Consider the following 21,550-nt stretch of genomic DNA (forward strand, 5'->3'; position numbering starts at 1 on the left):
TGCAATTTTCGTTATTCTACCTACTATTACCCAAATAGAACCGTACCCTTTTTGTGTCTTTGGCAACCCAGTTATGAAGTCCATAGATACTGAATCCCATTTCCACTCTGGTACCGATAGTGGTTGCAAAAGTCCGGGCATTCTTCTTCTATCAAATTTCACTTTCTGACACACCATACAATTGGCCACAAACCGTGTTACATCTTGCTTCATCTCTTTCCACCAGAAAAATTTCTTCAGATCTTGAATCATTTTATCCCGACCTGGGTGCACCGAGTACGCACTGCTATGAGCTTCAATCAACAGCTTCCTTTTTAATTCCTCATCACCTGGAACACACCATCTTCCATTAATACGTATACTTTGATCAGCGTACTTTTGAACAGTGGTTCACCTTTTTCAATCTTTCTCTTCACTTGCTGAATGAATGGATCCTGATTTTTCTTTTCTCGAATTTCCTCATATAGGGAAGGTTGAACAGAGATAGCATTCAAATTTCCTTGAACATATCCTTTTCTAACCAGGTGCAAATCTAATTGTACTAACTCCCTATACAATTCTTCTGGTACAGAAATGATTGAATTCACTTCCCGCCTTGGTCGACGACTTAAGGCATCTACCACCTTGTTTGTCTTTCCCGGATGATACTGAATATCTATATCATAGTCCTTGATGAACTACAACCATCTTCGTTGCCTCATATTCATTTCCTTCTGGGTGAAGATGTACTTTAAACTCTTGTGATCTGTGTAGATCTTGCAGCTAATTTCAAATCATGCACCGGGTAATTCCTTTCATGGGTTTTCAACTGGCGTGAAGCATAAGTTATCACACACTGATTTTGCATTAATACACATCCTAACCCTTCCTGCGAAGCATCACTATATACTTCAAAACCTTCAACTCCTGCTGGCAATGGTAATACAGGTGCACTAGTCAACCTTATTTTTAACTCCTGGAACGCTTTTTCGCGTTTCTCCGTCCACTGAAACTTAGTGCTTTTTTTTTTTTTAAATTGGTGATGGGTAATGCAATCCGAGAGAAATCCATAACAAATCGTCGGTAATACCCTGCTAATCCGAGAAAGCTACGAACTTCGGTTACATTCACCGGGGCTGGCCACTCAATAATTGCTCTAATTTTATCAGGATCTACTGCTATACCATTCTTTGAAACTACATGACCCAGGAACACAACTGATTCCAGCCAGAATTCACACTTGCCGAGTTTCGCATACAATTTTTCCCGTCTCAAAACATTCAACACCATTCTTAAATGCTTTGCATGCTCTTCCCGATTCACTGAGTAAACCAAAATATCATCAATAAATATCACCACAAACCGATCTAAGAAAGGTTTGAAATATCTTTGCATCAAATCCATAAATGCAGCAGGAGCATTAGTAAGGCCAAATGGCATTACCACGAATTCATAATGACCATATGTGGTTCTGAATGCAGTTTTAGAGATGTCTTCATCTGTTATCCTCATTTGATGATATCCAGAACGTAAATCTATCTTAGAAAAGATCCCTGCTCCTTTCAACTGATCAAACAAATCATCAATTCTAGCTAATGGATACTTATTCCGTACTGTAATCTTATTGATTTCCCGATAGTCAATTCATAACCTCATGGTTCCATCTTTTTTCTTGACAAATAGTACGGGTGCCCCCCAAGGTGAAACACTTGGCCGAATATAGCCTTTTTGCATAAGTTCTTCCAATTGTTTCTTCAATTCAACCATCTCCATTGGGGCCATTCTATATGGAGCTCGAGAAATAGGGGTGGCTTCCGGTATTAAATCAATATGGAAATCTACTATCCTCTTAGGCGGGAGCCCAAGCAACTCCTCTGAAAACATATCTGGATTTTCTCTAACCACAGGAATATTTTTGGTCTTTTCTATGACATCTTTTCCTTCATGACCAAAAACTTCATTTTCTGCATTGTCCCCCATACTATTGATAGTTATTTCCTTTATAACATTTAAACATTTTCTGCTCCCAGGAAAACACCTTTGATAAAACACTTCCTTTCCTCTGGGTGCTTCCAACTTTATTTTCTCCGAATAACATTCAACCACTGCTCTATTGTTACTCAGCCAATCCATTCCCAAGATAACATCATAAGACTTTAAATTAAACGGTATCAGATTTGCAAGAAGTTCGAAATTTGCTATCTGTATCGTGCAATCTCGAAGGATCCAATTACAACGAACTTAATTCCCATCAGGCATGGAAATCGACATACTTATGGGTTCCACACAAGGTTTATTTTGTATTCCCCTAACAAACTTATTAGATATAAAGGAATGCGATGCACCACTATCAAATAACACATTCGCCAATTTGTTGCAAACTAAAAAGTTTCCATAAATCACATTACCTTCCATTTTCGGGGTCTCTGGTGTATCAATCTTCTCTGACTTAATGACATACGCCTTTCCAGCTGATCTTCCTTGAGCCCCATTAAACCCTCCTTTATTTCCACGGCTGGAGCTACCCACACCTGCCGTCAACATCAATGGCCTACCATCCCGATTATTTCCTGAGTCAGGGCGCCTATTCATTGCTCCTTTTGGACAATCCCCGATTTTGTGTCCCGTACCTCTACACTTAAAGCAAATCAACTACCAGCGTAATTTTTCCGTAATGATTTCTTCCACAAAACCTGCACTTCCATTCTGACTTGTTTATCTTTTCACCTCTCCCTTGAGGTTTAAAAGTTACCCCAGCTCCCTCTTCTTTTTTGACTCTTTTTACATTCTCTGTTTTACTCTTTCCCCCATTTTTCCTCTTGCGGAATTCTTCATCCTTCATCTCAATCCGCTCCTGCTCCAAGGCCTGATCATATAATTCTTCGAAGGTTGAATATGGCCCTACCCGCTTCTGATATTTTGAATTCAACCCTTCAAAGAATCGCATGGACTTAATTCTTTCATTTACCACAAAATCTGGGGCAAACCGCGATAATTCTATGAATTTTGTCGCATATTCCAACATGGACATTTTAGCTTGTCTTAGAAATAGGATCTCATTCTCCTTCATCCTTCGCAAAGCCGAAGGAAAGAATTTATGTTTCAATTTTTCCGTAAACTTTTCCCAGCTGAAGTCAGACTGCTTGGAAATTCCTTTAGTGATGTTCCACCAAATGTCAGCAGGTCCTTCTAAATAAAAGGAGGCCATGTTGACCTTTAAGTGTTCTGGACAACTCACAACTTCCAGCACTTTATTCATATGGTTCACCCAATCCTCAAACTTAACAGGGTCCGCCTCCCCATCATAAGAACGAGGTTTATGAGAAGCTAATCTTTTATAAAAAATTTCTTCCTCATCACCCTTACCAGCTCCTTGAGCTTCTAGTAAGGCTAACAATTTTGCATTCATCTCTTTCAGCATTTGAATCTGTTCATCTTTCGATGATTCTTTTTCGCTGGTTCCTACTCCAGCGATGGTTGAAACATTACCTTCACTGGCCATTTCCTACACATATCAACATTTAAACAATTCAAATTTTATCCAACAATTGCTTTCATCCTGATTCTCCGTGAAATACCACAATGATAAACCCATTATAAACAGATACGACATCATTCTTTTCCATTCAATAATAACAATATTCTTACATTACATAAAAGGAAAACACATGTTCCGACAATTTCTACTCAATTTCTAACCACTAAAAAGAAACAAGATTATATATTGAAATAAAACACAAAATAACCATCCCGTTTTCCTAAAATCACCAGTTCTTAATCCCTTGATTGCTCCAACTTCCACCTAATTTAACCGGTAAGGATCGTAGTAGTATCCACTGTCGCTACTACTAGGAGTTGGGGTTTCTGGAACATAATCGGGATCATTGATACCCTAGGAAGATCCACCCACTGATAAACTGTTGGTAGTATCCCTAGAACTCCTATAGCTACAACCCCTGAATCTGCTAGATTGTGACCTACTGGCTCTACGACTTGATTCACTGGACACAACTATTGGTGAAGGAGGCGGCACATATTGGACATTCCTATTCATTTCTCTTTGCTCCAACCTCGCATACATATCATGCCAATACTGAGCTCCAGGTCCCATGGGAGTCTCTCTCAGAGCCCACGCTTCTTTGGTCAATTCTACTTCCCTTTCTACCTCTTCTGGAACCCCCCTCCACCGAATTAGGTTTTTGCTTACATTTTCCATGTTAACACCATCATCCTGATATGCACCTATGGCCACAAATAATACTAGCATTCTCCAATAGGTCGTTTTGAAAGTCGCCCAGGGTTCATAAGACGGTAAGGTCTTAATTAAGGTATAAGCTTGAATCTCGGTGCGGAAAAATGGGTTATGTTCTCCTTCCCCGTAATTTTCATTCCATTCCTTGATTCCTTCTTTCACTTCCATCATATGATTGATAGTTTCTTCTCAACAATTAGCTTTCGAGGTGTCAGGCCCATCCTCCTTCTACGAACACAGATCTTCTACTCCTGCTTCATCCGCTTCCACTTCCAGCCATTTTCCTATAGTTCATTAAACCATTATATACAGAATATCCTTTATCCACATAATTGTCACAAACATTAATTTCTCCTTTTCTTTACCCCTATATCTATTTTATCCGATTTACTCGATGTATATATATATATATATATATATATATATATATATAATATTCTTATAGCTTACTCTATTAGTTATCTTTAATTAAGAACCTTCGGCTCTGATACCATCTGTAACAGCCCGCTTGTTTAGCTGCTTAACTTATTCATAATCCAACTCATAATCTCTTGGTTATGCATGAGTTAAGTACCTAACCATAGGGGTGTTACTGGAACTACCTCCACTTAGGGGTAGTTCCAGTAACACCCCTATGGTTATATGCTTAACTCATGCATAACCAAGAGATTATGAGTTGGATTATGAATAAGTTACGCAGCTAAACGAGCGGGCCGTTATAGATGGTATCAGAGCCGAAGGCTCTTAATTAAAGATAACTAATAGAGTAAGCTATAAGAATATTATATATATATATACATCGAGTAAATCGGGTAAAATAGATATAGGGGTAAAGAAAAGGAGAAATTAATGTTTGTGACAATTATGTGGATAAAGGATATTCTGTATATAATGGTTTAATTAACTATAGGAAAATGGCTGGAAGTGAAAGCGGATGAAGCAGGAGTAGAAGATCTGTGTCCGTAGAAGTGGAGGATGGGCGTGACACCTGGAAAGCTAATTGTTGGGAAGAACCTATCAATCATATGATGGAAGTGAAAGAAGGAATCAAGGAATGGAATGAAAATTACGGGGAAGGAGATCATAACCCATTTTTCCGCCCCGAGATTCAAGCTTATACCTTAATTAAGACCTTACCGTCTTATGAACCCTGGGCGACTTTCAAAACGACCTATTGGAGAATGCTAGTATTATTTGCGGCCACAGGTGCATATCAGGATGATGGTGTTAACATGGAAAATGTAAGCAAAAACCTAATTCGATGGAGGGGGGGTTCCAGAAGAGGTAGAAAGGGAAGTAGAATTAACTAAAGAAGCGTGGGCTCTGGGAGAGACTCCCATGGGACTTGGAGCTCAGTATTGGCATGATATGTATGCGAGGTTGGAGCAAAGAGAAATGAATAGGAATGTCCAATATGTGCCGCCTCCTTCACCAATAGTTGTGTCCAGTGAATCAAGTCGCAGAGCTAGTAGGTTACAATCCAGCAGTTCCAGGGGTTCTAGCTATAGGAGTTCTAGGGATACTACCAGCAGTTTATCAGTGGGTGGATCTTCCCAGGGTACCAATGATCCCGATTATGTTCCAGAAACACCAACTCCTAGTAGTAGCGACAGTGGATACTACTACGATCCTTACCGGTTAAATTAGGTGGAAGTTGGAGCAATCAAGGGATTAAGAACTGGTGATTTTAGGAAAACGTGATGGTTATTTTGTGTTTTCTATTTCAATAATCTTGTTTCTTTTTAATGGTTAGAAATTGAGTAGAAATTGTCGGAACATGTGTTTTCCTTTTACGTAATGTAAGAATATTGTTATTATTGAATGGAAAAGAATGATGTCGTATGTGTTTATAATGGGTTGATCATTATGGTATTTCACGGAGAATAAGGATGAAAGCAATTAGTGGATAAAATTTGAATTGTTTAAATGTTGATATGTGTAGGAAATGGCCAGTGAAGGTAATGTTTTAACCATCGCTGGAGTAGGAACCAGCAAAAAAGAATCATCGAAAGATGAACAGATTCAAATGCTGAAAGAGATGAATGCAAAATTGCAAGCCTTACTAGAAGCTCAAGGAGCTAGTAAGGGTGATGAGGAAGAAATTTTTTTATAAAAGATTAGCTTCTCATAAACCTCGATCTTATGATGGGGAGGCGGACCCTGTTAAGTTTGAGGATTGGGTGAACCATATGAATAAAGTGCTAGAAGTTGTGAGTTGTCCAGAACACTTAAAGGTCAAAATGGCCTCCTTTTATTTAGAAGGACCTGCTGACATTTGGTGGAACACCACTAAAGGAATTTCCAAGCAGTTTGACTTCAGCTGGGAAAAGTTTACGGAAAAATTGAAACATAAATTCTTTCCTCCGGCTTCGCGGAGGATGAAGGAGAATGAGATCCTATTTCTAAGACAAGCTAAAATGTCCGTGTTGGAATATGCGGCAAAATTCATAGAATTATCGCGGTTTGCCCCAGATTTTGTGGCAAATGAAAGAATTAAGTCCATGCGATTCTTTGAAGGGTTGAATTTAAAATATCAGAAGCGGGTAGGGCCATATTCAACCTTCGAAGAATTATATGATTAGGCCTTGGATCAGGAGCGGATTGAGATGAAGGATGAAGGATTCCGCAAGAGGAAAAATGGGGGAAAGAGTAAGACAGATAATGTAAAAAGAGTAAAGAAAGAAGAGGGAGTTGGGGTAACTTTTAAACCTCAAGGGGGAGGTGAAAAGATAAACAAGTCAGAATGGAAGTGCAGGTTGTGTGAAAGAAATCATTACGGAAGAAATTGCACTGGGGAGTTGATTTGCTTTAAGTGTAGAGGTACGGGACACAAAATCGGAGATTGTCTAAAAGGAGCAATGAATAGGCGCCCTGACTCAGGAAATAATCGGGATGGTAGGCCATTGATGTTGACGGCATGTGCGGGTAGCTCCAGCCGTGGAAATAAAGGAGGGTTTAATGGGGTTCAAGGAAGATCCGTTGGAAAGGTGTATGCCATTAAGTCAGAGAAGATTGATACACCAGAGACCCCGAAAATGGAAGGTAATGTGATTTCAGGAAAATTTCTAGTGTGTAACAAATTGGCGAATATGTTATTTGATAGTTGATACGGGTGCGTCTCATTCCTTTATATCTAATAAGTTTGTTAGGGAAATACAAAATAAACCTTGTGTGGAACCCATAAGTATGTCGATTTCCATGCCTGATGGGAATTCAGTTCGTTGTAATTGGATCCTTCAAGATTGCACGATTCAGATAGCAGATTCCGAACTTCTTGCAAATCTGATACCGTTTAATTTAGAGTCTTATGATGTTATCTTGGGAATGGATTGGCTGATTAACAATAGAGTAGTGGTTGAATGTTATTCGGAAAAAATAAAGTTGGAAGCACCCAGAGGAAAGGAAGTGTTTTATCAAAGGTGTTTTCTTAGGGGCAGAAAATGTTTAAATGTTATAAAGGAAATAACTATCAATAGTATGGGGGACAATGTAGAAAATGAAGTTTTTGGTCTTGAAGGAAAAGATGTCACAGAAAAGACGTAAAATATTCCTGTGGTTAGAGAATATCCAGATATGTTTCCAGAGGAGTTGCATGGGCTCCCGCCTAAGAGGATAGTAGATTTCCATATTGACTTAATACCAGAAGCCACCCCTATTTCTCGAGCTCCATATAGAATGGCCCCAATGGAGATGGTTGAATTGAAGAAACAATTGGAAGAACTGATGCAAAAAGGCTATATTCGGCCAAGTGTTTCACCTTGGGGGGGGCACCCGTACTATTTGTCAAGAAAAAAGACGGAACCATGAGGTTATGCATTGACTATCGGGAAATCAATAAGATTACAGTACGGAATAGGTATCCATTAGCAAGAATTGATGATTTGTTTGATCAGTTGAAAGGAGCAGGTATGTTTTCTAAGATAGATTTACGTTCTGGATATCATCAAATGAGGATAGCAGATGAAGACATCTCTAAAACTGCATTCAAAACCACATATGGTCATTATGAATTCGTGGTAATGCCATTTGGCCTTACTAATGCTCCTGCTGCATTTATGGATTTGATGCAAAGATATTTCAAACCGTTCTTAGATCGGTTTGTGGTGATATTTGTTGATGATATTTTGGTTTACTTAGTGAATCGGGAAGAGCATGCAAAGCATTTAAGAATGGTGTTGAATGTTTTGAGACGGGAAAAATTGTATGCGAAACTCAGCAAGTGTGAATTCTGGCTGGAATTAGTTGTGTTCCTGGGTCATGTAGTTTCAAAGAATGGAAGATATAGCAGTAGATCCTGAGAAATTAGAGCAATTATTGAGTGGCCAGCCCCGGTGAATGTAACCGAAGTTCGTAGCTTCCTCGGATTAGAAGGGTATTACCGACGATTTGTTAAGGATTTCTCTTGGATTGCATTACCCATCACCAATATAATAAAAAAAAAAGCACTAAGTTTCAGTGGACGGAGAAACGTGAAAAAGCGTTCCAGGAGTTAAAAAGAAGGTTGACTAGTGCACCTGTATTGGCATCGCCAGTAGGAGTTGAAGGTTTTGAAGTATATAGTGATGCTTCGCAGGAAGGGTTAGGATGTGTATTAATGCAAAATCAGCATGTGATAGCTTATGCTTCACGCCAGTTGAAAACCCATGAAAGGAATTACCCGGTGCATGATTTGAAATTAGCTGCAAGATCTACACAGATCACAAGAGTTTAAAGTACATCTTCACCCAGAAGGAAATGAATATGAGGCAACGAAGATGGTTGTAGTTCATCAAGGACTATGATATAGATATTTAGTTTCATCCGGGAAAGACGAACAAGGTGGCAGATGCCTTAAGTCGCCGACCAAGGCGGGAAGTGATTTCAATCATTTCTGTACCAGAAGAATTGTATAGGGAGTTAGTACAATTAGATTTGCACCTGGTTAGAAAAGGAGATGTTCAAGGAAATTTGAATGCTATCTTTGTTCAACCTTCCCTATATGAGGAAATTCGAGAAAAGCAAAATCAGGATCCATTCATTCAGCAAGTGAAGAGAAAGATTGAAAAAGGTGAAACCACTGACTTCCAAAAGTACGCTGATCAAAGTATACGTATTAATGGAAGATGGTGTGTTCCAGGTGATGAGGAATTAAAAAGGAAACTGTTGATTGAAGCTCATAGCAGTGCGTACTCGGTGCACCCAGGTCGGGATAAAATGATTCAAGAATTGAAGAAATTTTTCTGGTGGAAAGGGATGAAGCGAGATGTATCACGGTTTGTGCCCAGTTGTATGGTGTGTCAGAAAGTGAAATTTGATAGAAGAAGAATGCCTGGACTTTTGCAACCACTATCGGTACCATAGTGGAAATGGGATTCAGTATCTATGGACTTCGTAAGTGGGTTGCCAAAGACACGTAAAGGGTACGGTTCTATTTGGGTAATAGTAGATAGATTAACGAAAACTGCACGATTCGTCGCTATTGGTATATCATGGAGTAAAAAGCAGTTGGCAGATACATATGTTCGGAATATCATCAGACTTCATGGAGCACCTTCAACTATAGTGTCTGATCGGGATCCTCGATTTCTGTCGCATTTTTGGGAAAAATTACAAGAAGCCTTTGGAACAACACTCAAATTAAGCACCGCTTTCCATCCTGCAACAGACGGACAAACGGAGCGTGTAATTCAGATTCTTGAGGATATGTTACGAGCGTGCATATTGGAATTCCAGGGGTCATGGGAGGAACGATTGGCCTTGATAGAGTTCTCCTATAATAATAGTTATCAGGTAAGTATTGGGATGGCCCCGTATGAAGCCCCGTATGGAAGAAAATGCCGGATGCCCATTTGTTGGGATGATATCAGTTCCGGAGTTCCAGTTGGACCAGAATTAGTGCATGAAACGATGGAAAGTGTGAGAAAATTTTGGGAGAAAATGAGAGAGGCCCAGGATCGACAAAAGAAGTATGCTGATTTGAGAAGAAGGAAGTTAGAATTTGAAGAAGGGGATCGGGTATTCCTAAAGGTGTCCCCAACCAAGGGAGTGAAGAGATTTGGAATGCGGGGGAAATTAAGTCCTAAATTTATAGGACCGTATGAAATTCTCAGAAGAGTAGGAGAGGTGGCATATGAGCTTGCCTTGCCGGTTGAACTTTTTAAGGTTCATAATGTTTTTCACGTATCTCAATTACGGAAATATGTGCATGACCCTTCTTATATATTGACTTATGAACCTCTTTGGATTGATGAGTCATTAAGTTACGAAGAAAGACCTGTCCGAATTCTGGACAAGCGAGAAAAAGTGTTGAGTAATCAAAGTATTCCATTAGTAAATGTGCTATGGTCAAACAATGATACTGAAGAAATAACCTGGGAGAAAGAACTCGACATGAAGGAGCGTTATCCACATTTATTTTGAGGTAAATCTTAGTTTCGGGACGAAACTTCTTAAGGTGGGAAGAGTGAAATAGCCTTCCTGAATAAGTAGAATATTAGTATTAATAAAAACTCTTAAGGTTATTAAATACATAATATCAAGTAATAGGGTTAAGATTTGTTTTAAACCATTAATTACAAGTAGGCACGTTAAAAATGATTCATTTATGGAATTAAGGATAGGGAATTAGAAAGAAATGTTTGAATAAAATAAAAGGATGTATCCAAGAGGGGAAAGAAGACTTGGAATGTGAATATGGGTTTATTGGGAACACATGTTTAAGTTTTCAAGTGGGTATCAAAGCCTTAAGAGGGTAAACAAAAGCAAAACACTAAGTTGGGACTGTCCAGAATTTTCTGAACACACCTTTATGGGAAATAGGGGTTTGGACCTTGTAAAATCCGTCAAACCCTAAAATACACATATTGATGTCTTAAATACATAAGAGAACCAAGGGTCAAAATTTCATCATATTTGGAGTTGAAACAAGAAAAGCCCAGACATTTCTTTTTCTCCTCCTCTCACTCGCCTGTTCTGGAGCACATAATCATCTTCGGTTCTTCATCTCTCTCTCTAAAACTAGTGATAAAAACTACCCAAATTTTACATACAAGCTAATACATAGCTACTTTAGTTGATAATAGGTATTGGGAAGCAAATTATTCAAGCCAAAAATCCAAGGAGGTTAATCAAAAGCAAGGAAAGAAGAAGGTAGGTGAGGTAAGTGTTGTATGGTTGTAAATTTGTTCTTTGGGTTGATTTTTGAGTGAATTGTCATGAGATTAATGATGGAATATCATTTTGGATATAGGTATAAGGAAATTCAGTAGAGAATCAAGACTTCAAGGAGGTTTAAGAGTGAAAAAAACTAGCAAGCAAGGTAAGGTACACAAGCACTACTCTAGAACGCTTCGATTTGGTTAAAAATTTCTGTAAATTGTTTGTGTATGATTTTTGTTACGAAAATGTTGTTTGCATGTGGATTTATGATGATTATATCTCTGGATATATATTGATTTTAGTGATTAATCAAGTGCATGTGAAGTTTTCACTATTATTATGCTTAGTTTGTTATAAAAAAAATATATAGTTTTTGAACGTTAAGTTTTGTAAATCTTGAGGGGTCACGCCGACATCTTAAGTTTTGGAGCAGATTTGGCAGAAGAGGTTAAGGTTAACCTAATTTCCTTACTGAGGGGTCACGCCGACATCTTCGCTTTCTCTGCAGATGAGATGCCAAGCATCGACCCGGAGTTCATGGTGCACTGGCTGAATGTCAATGAGGATATCAGGTTGTTAAAAGAAAAGAAGCGAAATTTCTCCAGTGAGAAGAATGCAGCCATCAAAGAGGAGGTGGACAAGCTGCTGGCAGCAGACTTCATTGAGCCCTGTGACTACCCTGAGTGGCTTGCCAACGTAGTCATGGTGAAGAAGGCAAACGGGTCCTGGCGGATGTGTGTCGACTACCGACCTCAACAAAGCTTGTCCCAAGGACTGCTACCCTCTGCCCAGAATAGACCAGTTGGTGGACTCTACTAGCGACCACGCCTTACTAAGCTTCATGGACGCTTTATCTAGTTATCATCAAATCAGCCTATTAGAGTCCGATAGAAACAAAGGGCCTTCATCATGGAAGATGGGGTCTATGCATACAAAGCCATGTCTTTTGGGCTCAAAAATGCCGGCGCCACTTATCAGAAATTAGTGAACAAGATTTTCGAGCACCAAAAAGGCCGGAATGTAGAGGTATACGTTGACGACAGTATAGTGAAAAGCCTGACAGAGGAATAGCACGTCATCGACCTGGAAGAAACCTTCGCCACGCTCCGGCAACATCAAATGAAGCTGAACCCCAAAAAATGCGTGTTCGGGGTGAGATCCGGCAAGTTCCTGGGGTTCATGGTAAGTGAAAGAGGCATTGACGCCAACCCTGACAAAGTTAAGGCCATCAGTGACCTCCCGGAGCCAAAAAGCATCCGGGACATTCAGAGACTGATAGGAAGAATGGCGGCTCTCACCAGTTTTGTCTCCAAGTCAACCGAGAAAGCCCTACCGTTCTTCAAAATCCTTAGAGAAAACAAGAAATTTGAATGGGGGGATTAGCAGAAGCAGGCCTTCGAGGAAGTGAAAGCGCATTTCAAAAAGCTGCCAACAATAACCCGGCCAGACCTGGGAGACAACTGCAGCTCTACGTCTCGATATCTGAGAAGACGGTAGCAGCTGTGTTACTAGTAAATACGAAAGGGCAGCAGAATCCCATATACTTTCTTAGCCATGTATTGGCTGGGGCAGAGCAGAGATACGAGCTGTTGGAGAAGATGGCATATGTCGTCTTGATCGCAGCAAGGAAACTGCGGCCATATTTTGACTCCCATACCGTCCAAGTACTCACTAATCAACCTATGGAAAAAGCTCTCCACAAGCTTGACACAACCGCTAGACTCCTCAAGTGGGCTATAGAACTCTCTGAGTTCGACATCGAATACCGGCCCCGTACAGCCATCAAAGCCCAAGCGCTGGCCGACTTCATTGTCGAAACCACTTACACAGAATCGTTAGAATCAACCGGTATCTGGAAAATAGAGGTCGATGGTTCAGCATCCCAGAGTGGAGCTGGGGCAGGAGTGGTGATGACGTCCCAGAGGGGGAGATCTTTGAATACACCATAAGGTTTGGCTTCAAGGCCTCGAATAACGAGGTTGAATACGAAGCAGCCTTGGCCGGACCAAGTCTGAGCATTGCGGGTAGCGCCAAAAAGATCCTCATGACCACAGACTCGCAGCTGGTATCGAGCCAGATCGAGGGAATCTATGAAGCCCGGGAGCCGGTTATGCAGAAGTATCTCAATAAGATGAAGAGCATGACAGCCGGATTACAGAGCTTTGAGGTCAAACTGGTACCGAGGATAGAAAACATGGCGGTTGACGCCTTATCAAAGCTGGCAAGTTCGAGTGTCAGTGATAAGAAGCGAAGTGTCATGGTGGAGACTTTGGGGGAACGAAGCATAGACACTCCAGTGCTATACGTCAACACCATAGGCCAAAGTCCGGAATGGTATGACGACATTATGGCCTACAAACTGACAGGTACCCTCCCAGAGGAGAAGATAGCGACCAAAAAGCTTAAAAGGGACTCATCTTGGTACTGTATCTTTCAAGGCCAATTGTACAAAAAAGGGTTCTCACTCCCTCTACTAAGGTGTGTAATGGCCTATGAGGCCACAAAAATAATATAAGAGATTCATGAGGGAATCTGTGGGAATCATATTGGCGGAAAAGCGCTGGCACTGAAAGCACTAAGAGCAGGCTTCTACTGGCCCCGTATGCTCACGGGTGCCTAGGTCTACGTCAAGAAATGCGATAAGTGCCAATGGTTCGCACCGGTGATAAACCAGCCAGCAAACGGCCTGCAGCCAATCCTGAACCCAATCCCTTTCGCTCAGTGGGGGATGGACATAATAGGACCTTTCACACCGGCATCCGGAGGAAGGAAATTCCTAATTATGGGTATTGACTACTTCACAAAATGGATTGAGGCGGAACCGACTGCGAAGATAACGGTCAATCAGTTGAGGAAATTCATTTGGCAAAAGATCATCACCAGGTTCGGGATCCCTATGGGAATAGTTATGGATCATGGCGTCTAGTTCGACTGCGGACCCATAAGAGACTTCTTACGCCCGTACAGCATAAAGTTCACTTACTCATCGGTCTGCCACCTTCAGAGTAACGGGCAGGCAGAAGCCGCCAACAAGCAGATCCTCAATGCACTAAAGAAGAGGTTGGATGAGTTGAAGGGAGCATGGGCCGACATGGTCCCGGTCGTGTTATGGTCCAATAGGACCACAGAAAAGGAAGCTACCGGCGAAACTCCTTTCAGGCTAGCTTTTGGAGCAGAGGCGGTGTTGCCGATAGAAGTGGGACTGCCTAATTGGTGAATCTTAAACTATGAACCAGTGCTGAACGGACAACTACATAAAGAAGACCTAGATCTTCTACCAAAAGTCAGGTTAGCAACCGAGCTAAAGTTGACAGCATATAAGGACCGGATAAGCAAGGCCTACAACAAGCGAGTACGGAGCCGTCCAATTTCCAAAGGATGCTTCGTACTCAAGCGCACGACGGCGACTGTAATAGCACATGTGGACGGAAATCTTACCGCAAATTGGGAAGGTCCATATTTGGTCAAGGAAGAAATCGTGCCCGGGTCTTACCGACTGGAGAACATGTCGGGAAAGCTGCTGAAGAATAGCTGGAACGCTAGTGTCCTCAAGAGATACTACGTGTAGTCAATAAACAGGCATTGTTGCCAGTAGGATTTACTCTTTATTAGCATTCTCATTTTTACTGTTGTAGGCCATAAATCCGGCACCGCCGGAAAGAGCCGTTTTATTTAATAAAATGAGCATCTTCTACGTACAATTCCTCAACTGCCTAAACATACTGGTCAATGACCTTCGTGGATCTGCCGGATAAAATTAAAGAGCATTATTAATTATTCAGTCAATGACCTTAGTGGGTATGCTAAATGGATTAAAGTGAGAAATCGGTCAATGACCTTCGTGGATCTGCCGGATAAAATTAATAAGCATTGTTACTTAATCAGTCAATGACCTTAGTTGATCTGCTGAATTAATTAAAGTGCAAAACCGGTCAATGACCTTCGCGGATCTGCCGGAATACATCAACTCGCATTATAAATTAATCAGTCAATGACCTTAGTGGATCTGCTGATCTAATTAAAATGCCTCACCGGTTAATGACCTTCGTGGATCTGCCGGTTAAAATCGCGTTATATTGGTAATTTACCGGTCAATGACCTTCGCGGATCTACCGGCTAAATTAGGTCACGTTCGCATTATTAATTAGTCATTTAGTTAATTAAAGTGTCTTAGCAGACAAAGAAATAAATGGTGTAGTCAACTAAATAGTAAAAATGTTTCAAGAAATGATCAAGGACGACATCAAAGTTGGCAAAAATATTCTGCATTAATATAAAAAGGATTACAGCCTTAAAACTAAGCAGTCAGCCACAGGCGACCAGACTGGAGAAGAAGACTACCGGCCACAGACGACCAGGTTCACAGAGGGATAAGGAAGAAAGTTAAAAATTCTACTTAACGTGCTCTTCTTCCTCAGAGTCGTCGACCACTACAACCGGCTCCTCCGCTTATCAACGCCGGTAGAAGCGTTGGCAATTACTTACCCTTCGGTATTAGCAGCAGCGTTGACGGTCCCCTGATCCTCCGCGAACTCAGCCTTGGGATCAGCGTTGGCGATATCGGCCTCAGTTACGGGTATCCAAGACCTCGCCCTCCACCGGGAGCTCGAAGTCGCCACGAAGATGAGCTGCCTCAATTTTGGACCTATCGAAGTCCGGAAAGTTGTGGCGGACACATCTCATGGCGGCCGACCAGCCACCATTGTACCGGTTGAGCAAGCGAGACACGAAGTCCATGGACTTCTGATACTCCTTGACGGCCTCGCACTCAAGGGTCTTGGCCTCAGCAATCTGATCGCAAAGAAGACGAATATCCTGATCCTTGTTGGCCAAAACCAAGGAGTGATCCTTTACGGCTTTGGTGAGAGCCTCATCCACCTTCTTCTCCGCAGCCAAGGCGTCATTCATCTCAGTCTGGGCCGCCAGCAGCTCCTGCTCCTTGACGGCCATTTTACCCTTCAGCTCTTTGTGATCCTGTACCTCTTGAAAGTAAGAAGTCTGGAAATATCGGTAGAGATCACAAAGTTCCTTACCAGATTGAGCTGACTGCATGAAACACATAACCAATACTTAATACCAAGGAGAGACACATAGCCCACTTGGGAAAAATGAAATGAATGACTAAAAGACTTACCAAGGCAAGATTATGTGCGTGCACCGCAGCAAGAGCCTGGACCTCGTCCACTAGTATGTCGAACTTCAGCTGGGTCGCCTTCAAGAGACGGTAACCCAAGTTCCCGCCCTCCAAAGGACGGTCCAACAACAAGGACTCATCGTCCAAGATATTGAGCTGAGGCTCAAATTTCTCACCGTCCTTTATCGGAGAACGGGACCAGCGCTTTTTCAGCAACTCCGGCAGCTCGAGCCGGGAACGCTCCAGATAGCCGACCTTTCGCGGCTTGGCAAAGGATTCTAACCCTGGCACCATTTCTGGCAGGGTTAGTTGCTTGTAGATCTTTGGCCGCAGAGAGGAGCTGCCGACCTCGGCAACCCGGCCAGAAATGAGACTGACGGACTCAGGGATCACGACAGTCGGAGCGACCTTAGTTGCCGCCTTTTTTGCCGCCGGCTGCTCCTTGGCCGTTTCGGCCTTACTCTTTTGAGGAGCCAGGCTGGACCTACGTTGGACCAGGGGCATGGAGTCTCTATCGTCCTCCTCAGGGCTGGAGCCCCTGCCGGCTCCTCGGTCTCCTCGGCCACCAGTGGGTGCCGGGATGGGAGTAAAACGACGGGCTGGCTTGGGAGGCATATTGCTTAAGGGGCGGTAGCGGTGATCGACGTGTAGGGTTTTGCGTACCAAAAAATCCTGGCCTGCAAAAATAAACAGTCAAGTAAGGCATCACAGTTAGTAAGATTCAAGGAAAAGAAAAAGTAAACAAAAGCATATACGAGTATATACATATACCCACCATAAGGGTCGATACGGTAGAAGCCTAAAGCCGATAAGGCGGGGTTGCTAAAAACATAAGGGCGTGGGGCAACCAGAGTTTGGGCCCTAATATCTGCTTCTTGATCCTCAAAGCCGGTATAGAGGAAGAAGCAAAGAAATCGTAGGCCTCCCTCTCCCGACCCGTCAAGCCTCGATCAGGGATGTGTTCCATCCGAGAACGTGGCTTCGTCCATTGCCGACGAAGGGGAAAGTTGTCAGGAACCCGCACCCAGAAGAACCTCTCTCTCCAATGCTTGAGAGAGGTAGGCTTGGGATACATTGTCAGTTTGCCGGCTTTTGTATATAGGGACATCCACCCCCCCCCCAGCCATCAGCTTCATCGGCCCGGGACCTTCTCTTTCTCCCGGTCCTTTTTCCCTTGGCCGAGCCATCCTCCTTGATCCAATGCAGTTTACGGAAAATGTTCAAAGTCTCCGGGAAGCCTTTGTAACGTACCCCCAGGCATAGGCGATTAAATTCCTCCATCCAAGGGGAGTTAGTTGGGCTAGGCAAATGTTCCATGCCCGGAAAACCTTGACAAAAAATGGGTCCAAGGGAAATCGCAGCCCAAGTCCAGCATGTGGGCATAGATAGCTACGTGACCGGCAGGACAATTGGTTACACAGCTCCCTTCTGCCGGAAGCACTAACTTATATTCATCCGAAAAGGTAAAGTATTATAAGAAACTTATTTCCCCAGCAGATGTCGGCCCAACCCCATCTACCTGCACAACTGCAGCACTGTCGGGCTCACTAGGTGGCATATACAGTTCAGCCAAACCCTCTTCGTCTGATTCCTCCGGAATGATTTCTACGGGATCTTCCCAGTCATAGTCCTCCTCAGCCTCTAGAGTGGCTAACTCCTCGCTAGACGAAGCCATGGAACGGACTACACTGTCCACCTGGTCCGAATGCACAAGGGACACCCTTATCTCTTTGGGTCCCGGCCTACTTGAAGTTTCCCCTATCTCAAGGACCGGTCTAGGGGAAGAAGAACTGCCGGGAGGGAATAGTTCAGAGGAGCGTTCAACTAGACCTAGCATGGTCCCATATTGTCCATAGACATTCACTCATAAGGCCTCTGCCTGTCCTACTACCATTCCCAAGGGAGAAGCTCGTATGGCCGGCTCGTTATCTGGCCTACCTGAGGTACTACAGTCCTTATGGCTACTAGCCCTAAAATCCTGGGCAGAGTATCTTACTGACGACTCATTCAGACCTATGGGACTAGAAGAGGTGCTATCGGAATTTACTCGCTTTCGGACATAACGGAAGGACTTCTAGAGATATTTTGTGAATCCGAGTCTGAAAACATTATAAATAAGATGGTATGAAAGACGAAAGAAAGGTCTGGAGGAAATACCTGGAATGGAGAGTATAGAAGAAGAATGAATCGGTATCCAAGAAATACGCGAAGTCGGAAGGGAAAAATTTGATCAAAACCGTCAGAGCTGCAAAGGAAGACCTTAGAGAGAGGAAGTCTGCTATGAATATCAGAGCAAATGCAAGATTGTGAGAAGTGATAAATGGTTCTCACTCAAGGCGTATTTATAGAGGAAGTCACGGCTGGGATTAGGCGACTCGTCGTCTTCCCGTCCTGATCACGCCACGTGTTATTGAATGGCACCCAGCTGTGATGCAACTTCTCATTAAGAGCTCTGACAGTTGGTGCGGATATCAAGGCAACGTTGGAAATAAAAAAAAATGTTACAACGAGACCGTCTCTTCTTCTCGAACTCGTCGTATTTTGGTTTTTCCTAAGCAAAACCATGCTCAAACCAAATATTGGTTTTTCAGAGCAAACCACACTCAAATCAATTAAAAAAAAACCTTGTCTCACGGCACAAGGAGAACCCATATTCCTTATCTCACGGTATAAGGAGAACCAATAAACCCTATCTCACGACATAGGTAGAGCCAAAAAATCATGAAGAGAATTAATTATGAAGGTCTCGCGTGAAACTAAAAGAGTCAACACATGAAATCAATGGTTAAGAGTAAATAAATATCTAGACTTCCTGTGGGGAAACTACCAACTGTCAGCAACATCAACACCAAACTCTATTCTTTTCTTTCTCATCCTTGTTGTTCTTTTTGTGAGATTCAAACATCAACATCAGATTTTGTGAGAGAAATATTAACAGAAATTCAAGACTAGTGAGGTGATGATTTCTTTTTTACACCTTTTAGTCCAAAGTATTTTCATTTGCATATCTCTTTTTTTTGTACATGTATACCCGTGTATTTCTTTTTTGTGTATGACAGGTTCACTTGAAGACGGGGACTTCGTCGCGATGAGCCACAAGTCTTTACCATTGTGTGCATGTCAGGGGTGTTACTCATATGTCTTTAGCACTGCGACAATGACACCTCTAGACAGTCCCTTGAAGACGAAGATGAAGACGAGGATTTTGTCGTGTTGGGCCACATGTCTTTAGCACTGTGAGCCTGTCAGGGGTGTTACTCATATGTCTTTAGCACTGCGACAATGACACCTCCAGACAGTCCCTTGAAGATGAAGACGGAGATGAGGATTTCGTCGCGATGGGTCACATGTGTTTTGCATTGTTAGCCTGTCAGGGGTGTTACTCATATGTCTTTAGCACTGCGACAATTACACCTCCAGACAGTCCCTTGAAGACAAAGATGGGGATTTCGTCGCGATGGGCCACATGTCTTTAGCACTGTGAGCCTGTCAGGGGTGTTACTCATATGTCCTTAGCACTGCGAAAATGACACCTCCAGACACTCCCTTGAAGACGAAGACGAAGACGGGGATTTCATCGTGATAGGCCATATGTCTTTAGCATTGTGAGCCTGTCAGAGGTGTTACTCATATGTCTTTAGCACTGCGACAATGACACCTCCAGACAGCCCCTTAAAGACGAACACGGGGATTTCGTCGTGATGGGCCACATGTCTTTAGCACTGTAAGCCTATTAGGGGTGTTACTCATATGTCTTTAGCACTGCGACAATGACACCTCTAGACAATCCCTTGAAGACAGTCAGTCTCACCCTCGAGGTATGTTGTCTAACCCACGATTTCTTCTTTTGTTAAATGATTGTTCATTAACCTAAGAATTGCTTTTGTTTTGATTTTGTCTTTCATTGTTTGCATTCTTGTGGGATAGGAGTTAGAACTTTTTTGGTGTGCAGTTTAGACTCTTGCTTAAAAGTTAGAATTTTTTGGTGTGCAGTTTTGACTCTTGCTTGGCGTAAGATTTTTTTTTTCTTTTCCGTGTGCAGTTTAGACTCTTGCTTGGGAGTTAGAATTTTTTGTTTTGTTTTTGTTTTTTTTTCACCGTTCACAGTTTATACTCTTGTAGGCCAGGAGTATTACAATTTTTTGTTTTTGTTTCGCCGTTTACAGTTTATACTCTTGCGGGCCAGGAGTATTACAATGATAGAATTTTTATTTTTGTTTCGCCATTCACAGTTTATACTCTTGCGGGCCAGGAGTATTACAATTTTTTATTTTTGTTTCGCCGTTCACAGTTTATACTCTTGCGGGCCAAGACTATTATAATTTTATTTTTTGTTTTGTCGTTCACAGCTTATACTCTTACGGGCCAGGAGTATTACAATTTTATTTTTTTGTTTTGTCATTCACAGTTTATACTATTGCGGGACAGGAATATTACAATGATTGAATTTTTTTTTTTGTTTCACCGTTCACAGTTTATACTCTTGCGGGCCAAAAGTATTACAATGATAGAATTTTTATTTTTTGGTGTGGTGTGGCTGCACTCGAGTAGTTTTTATGTTACCCTAGCTGCCTACGTAGTAGCGCTTCAGAAACTTGTCGTTGATAGTCCCCACCCGTAATCCTTCAGCGTCAACAATTTTATACTCCCCATTAGTGTATACCTCTTTGACAACGTATGGAGCATCCCATTTAGAATAAATTTACTTCCCGTCTTGCGAGAAATAATGATTGGTCTCTGAATTGCTAGGACCATGTCTCCAACTTGAAAGAGCGAGGTCGAACTTTCTTATTGAAAGCACGTGACAGACGAGCTTGGTAGCACTTAGGTTTTTGTTGTGCTTGGAGTCTTTTTTCGTCAAGCGCCTCCAACTCAGCAAATTGGAGTTTATCATTTTCATCAGAAGTCAAGCCTTCTTGTATGGCAATTCGCAATGATGGAATTTGAAGTTCCAAGGGGAGAACGACCTCAACATCATACACCAACGAGTATGAGGTTTATTGTGTTGCTGATTTATATGTCGTTCTGTATGTCCATAGTGCTTCCCC

At 42.1% G+C, this 21,550-nt stretch overlaps 1 protein-coding gene across 1 annotated transcript; it reads right to left on the reverse strand.

The window, feature by feature from the left end:
* Positions 1 to 2,617: 2,617 nt before the first annotated feature.
* Positions 2,618 to 3,481, reverse strand: LOC104898347 (uncharacterized). The gene has a single exon (XM_010685412.1). It carries the CDS (start codon positions 3,479 to 3,481, stop codon positions 2,618 to 2,620), a length of 864 nt encoding a protein of 287 aa, XP_010683714.1.
* Between the last annotated feature and the right edge of the window lie 18,069 nt (positions 3,482 to 21,550).

This window comes from Beta vulgaris, chromosome 1 (genome assembly GCF_026745355.1).
Source record: "Beta vulgaris subsp. vulgaris cultivar EL10 chromosome 1, EL10.2, whole genome shotgun sequence".
Classification (NCBI taxonomy): domain Eukaryota; kingdom Viridiplantae; phylum Streptophyta; class Magnoliopsida; order Caryophyllales; family Amaranthaceae; genus Beta; species Beta vulgaris.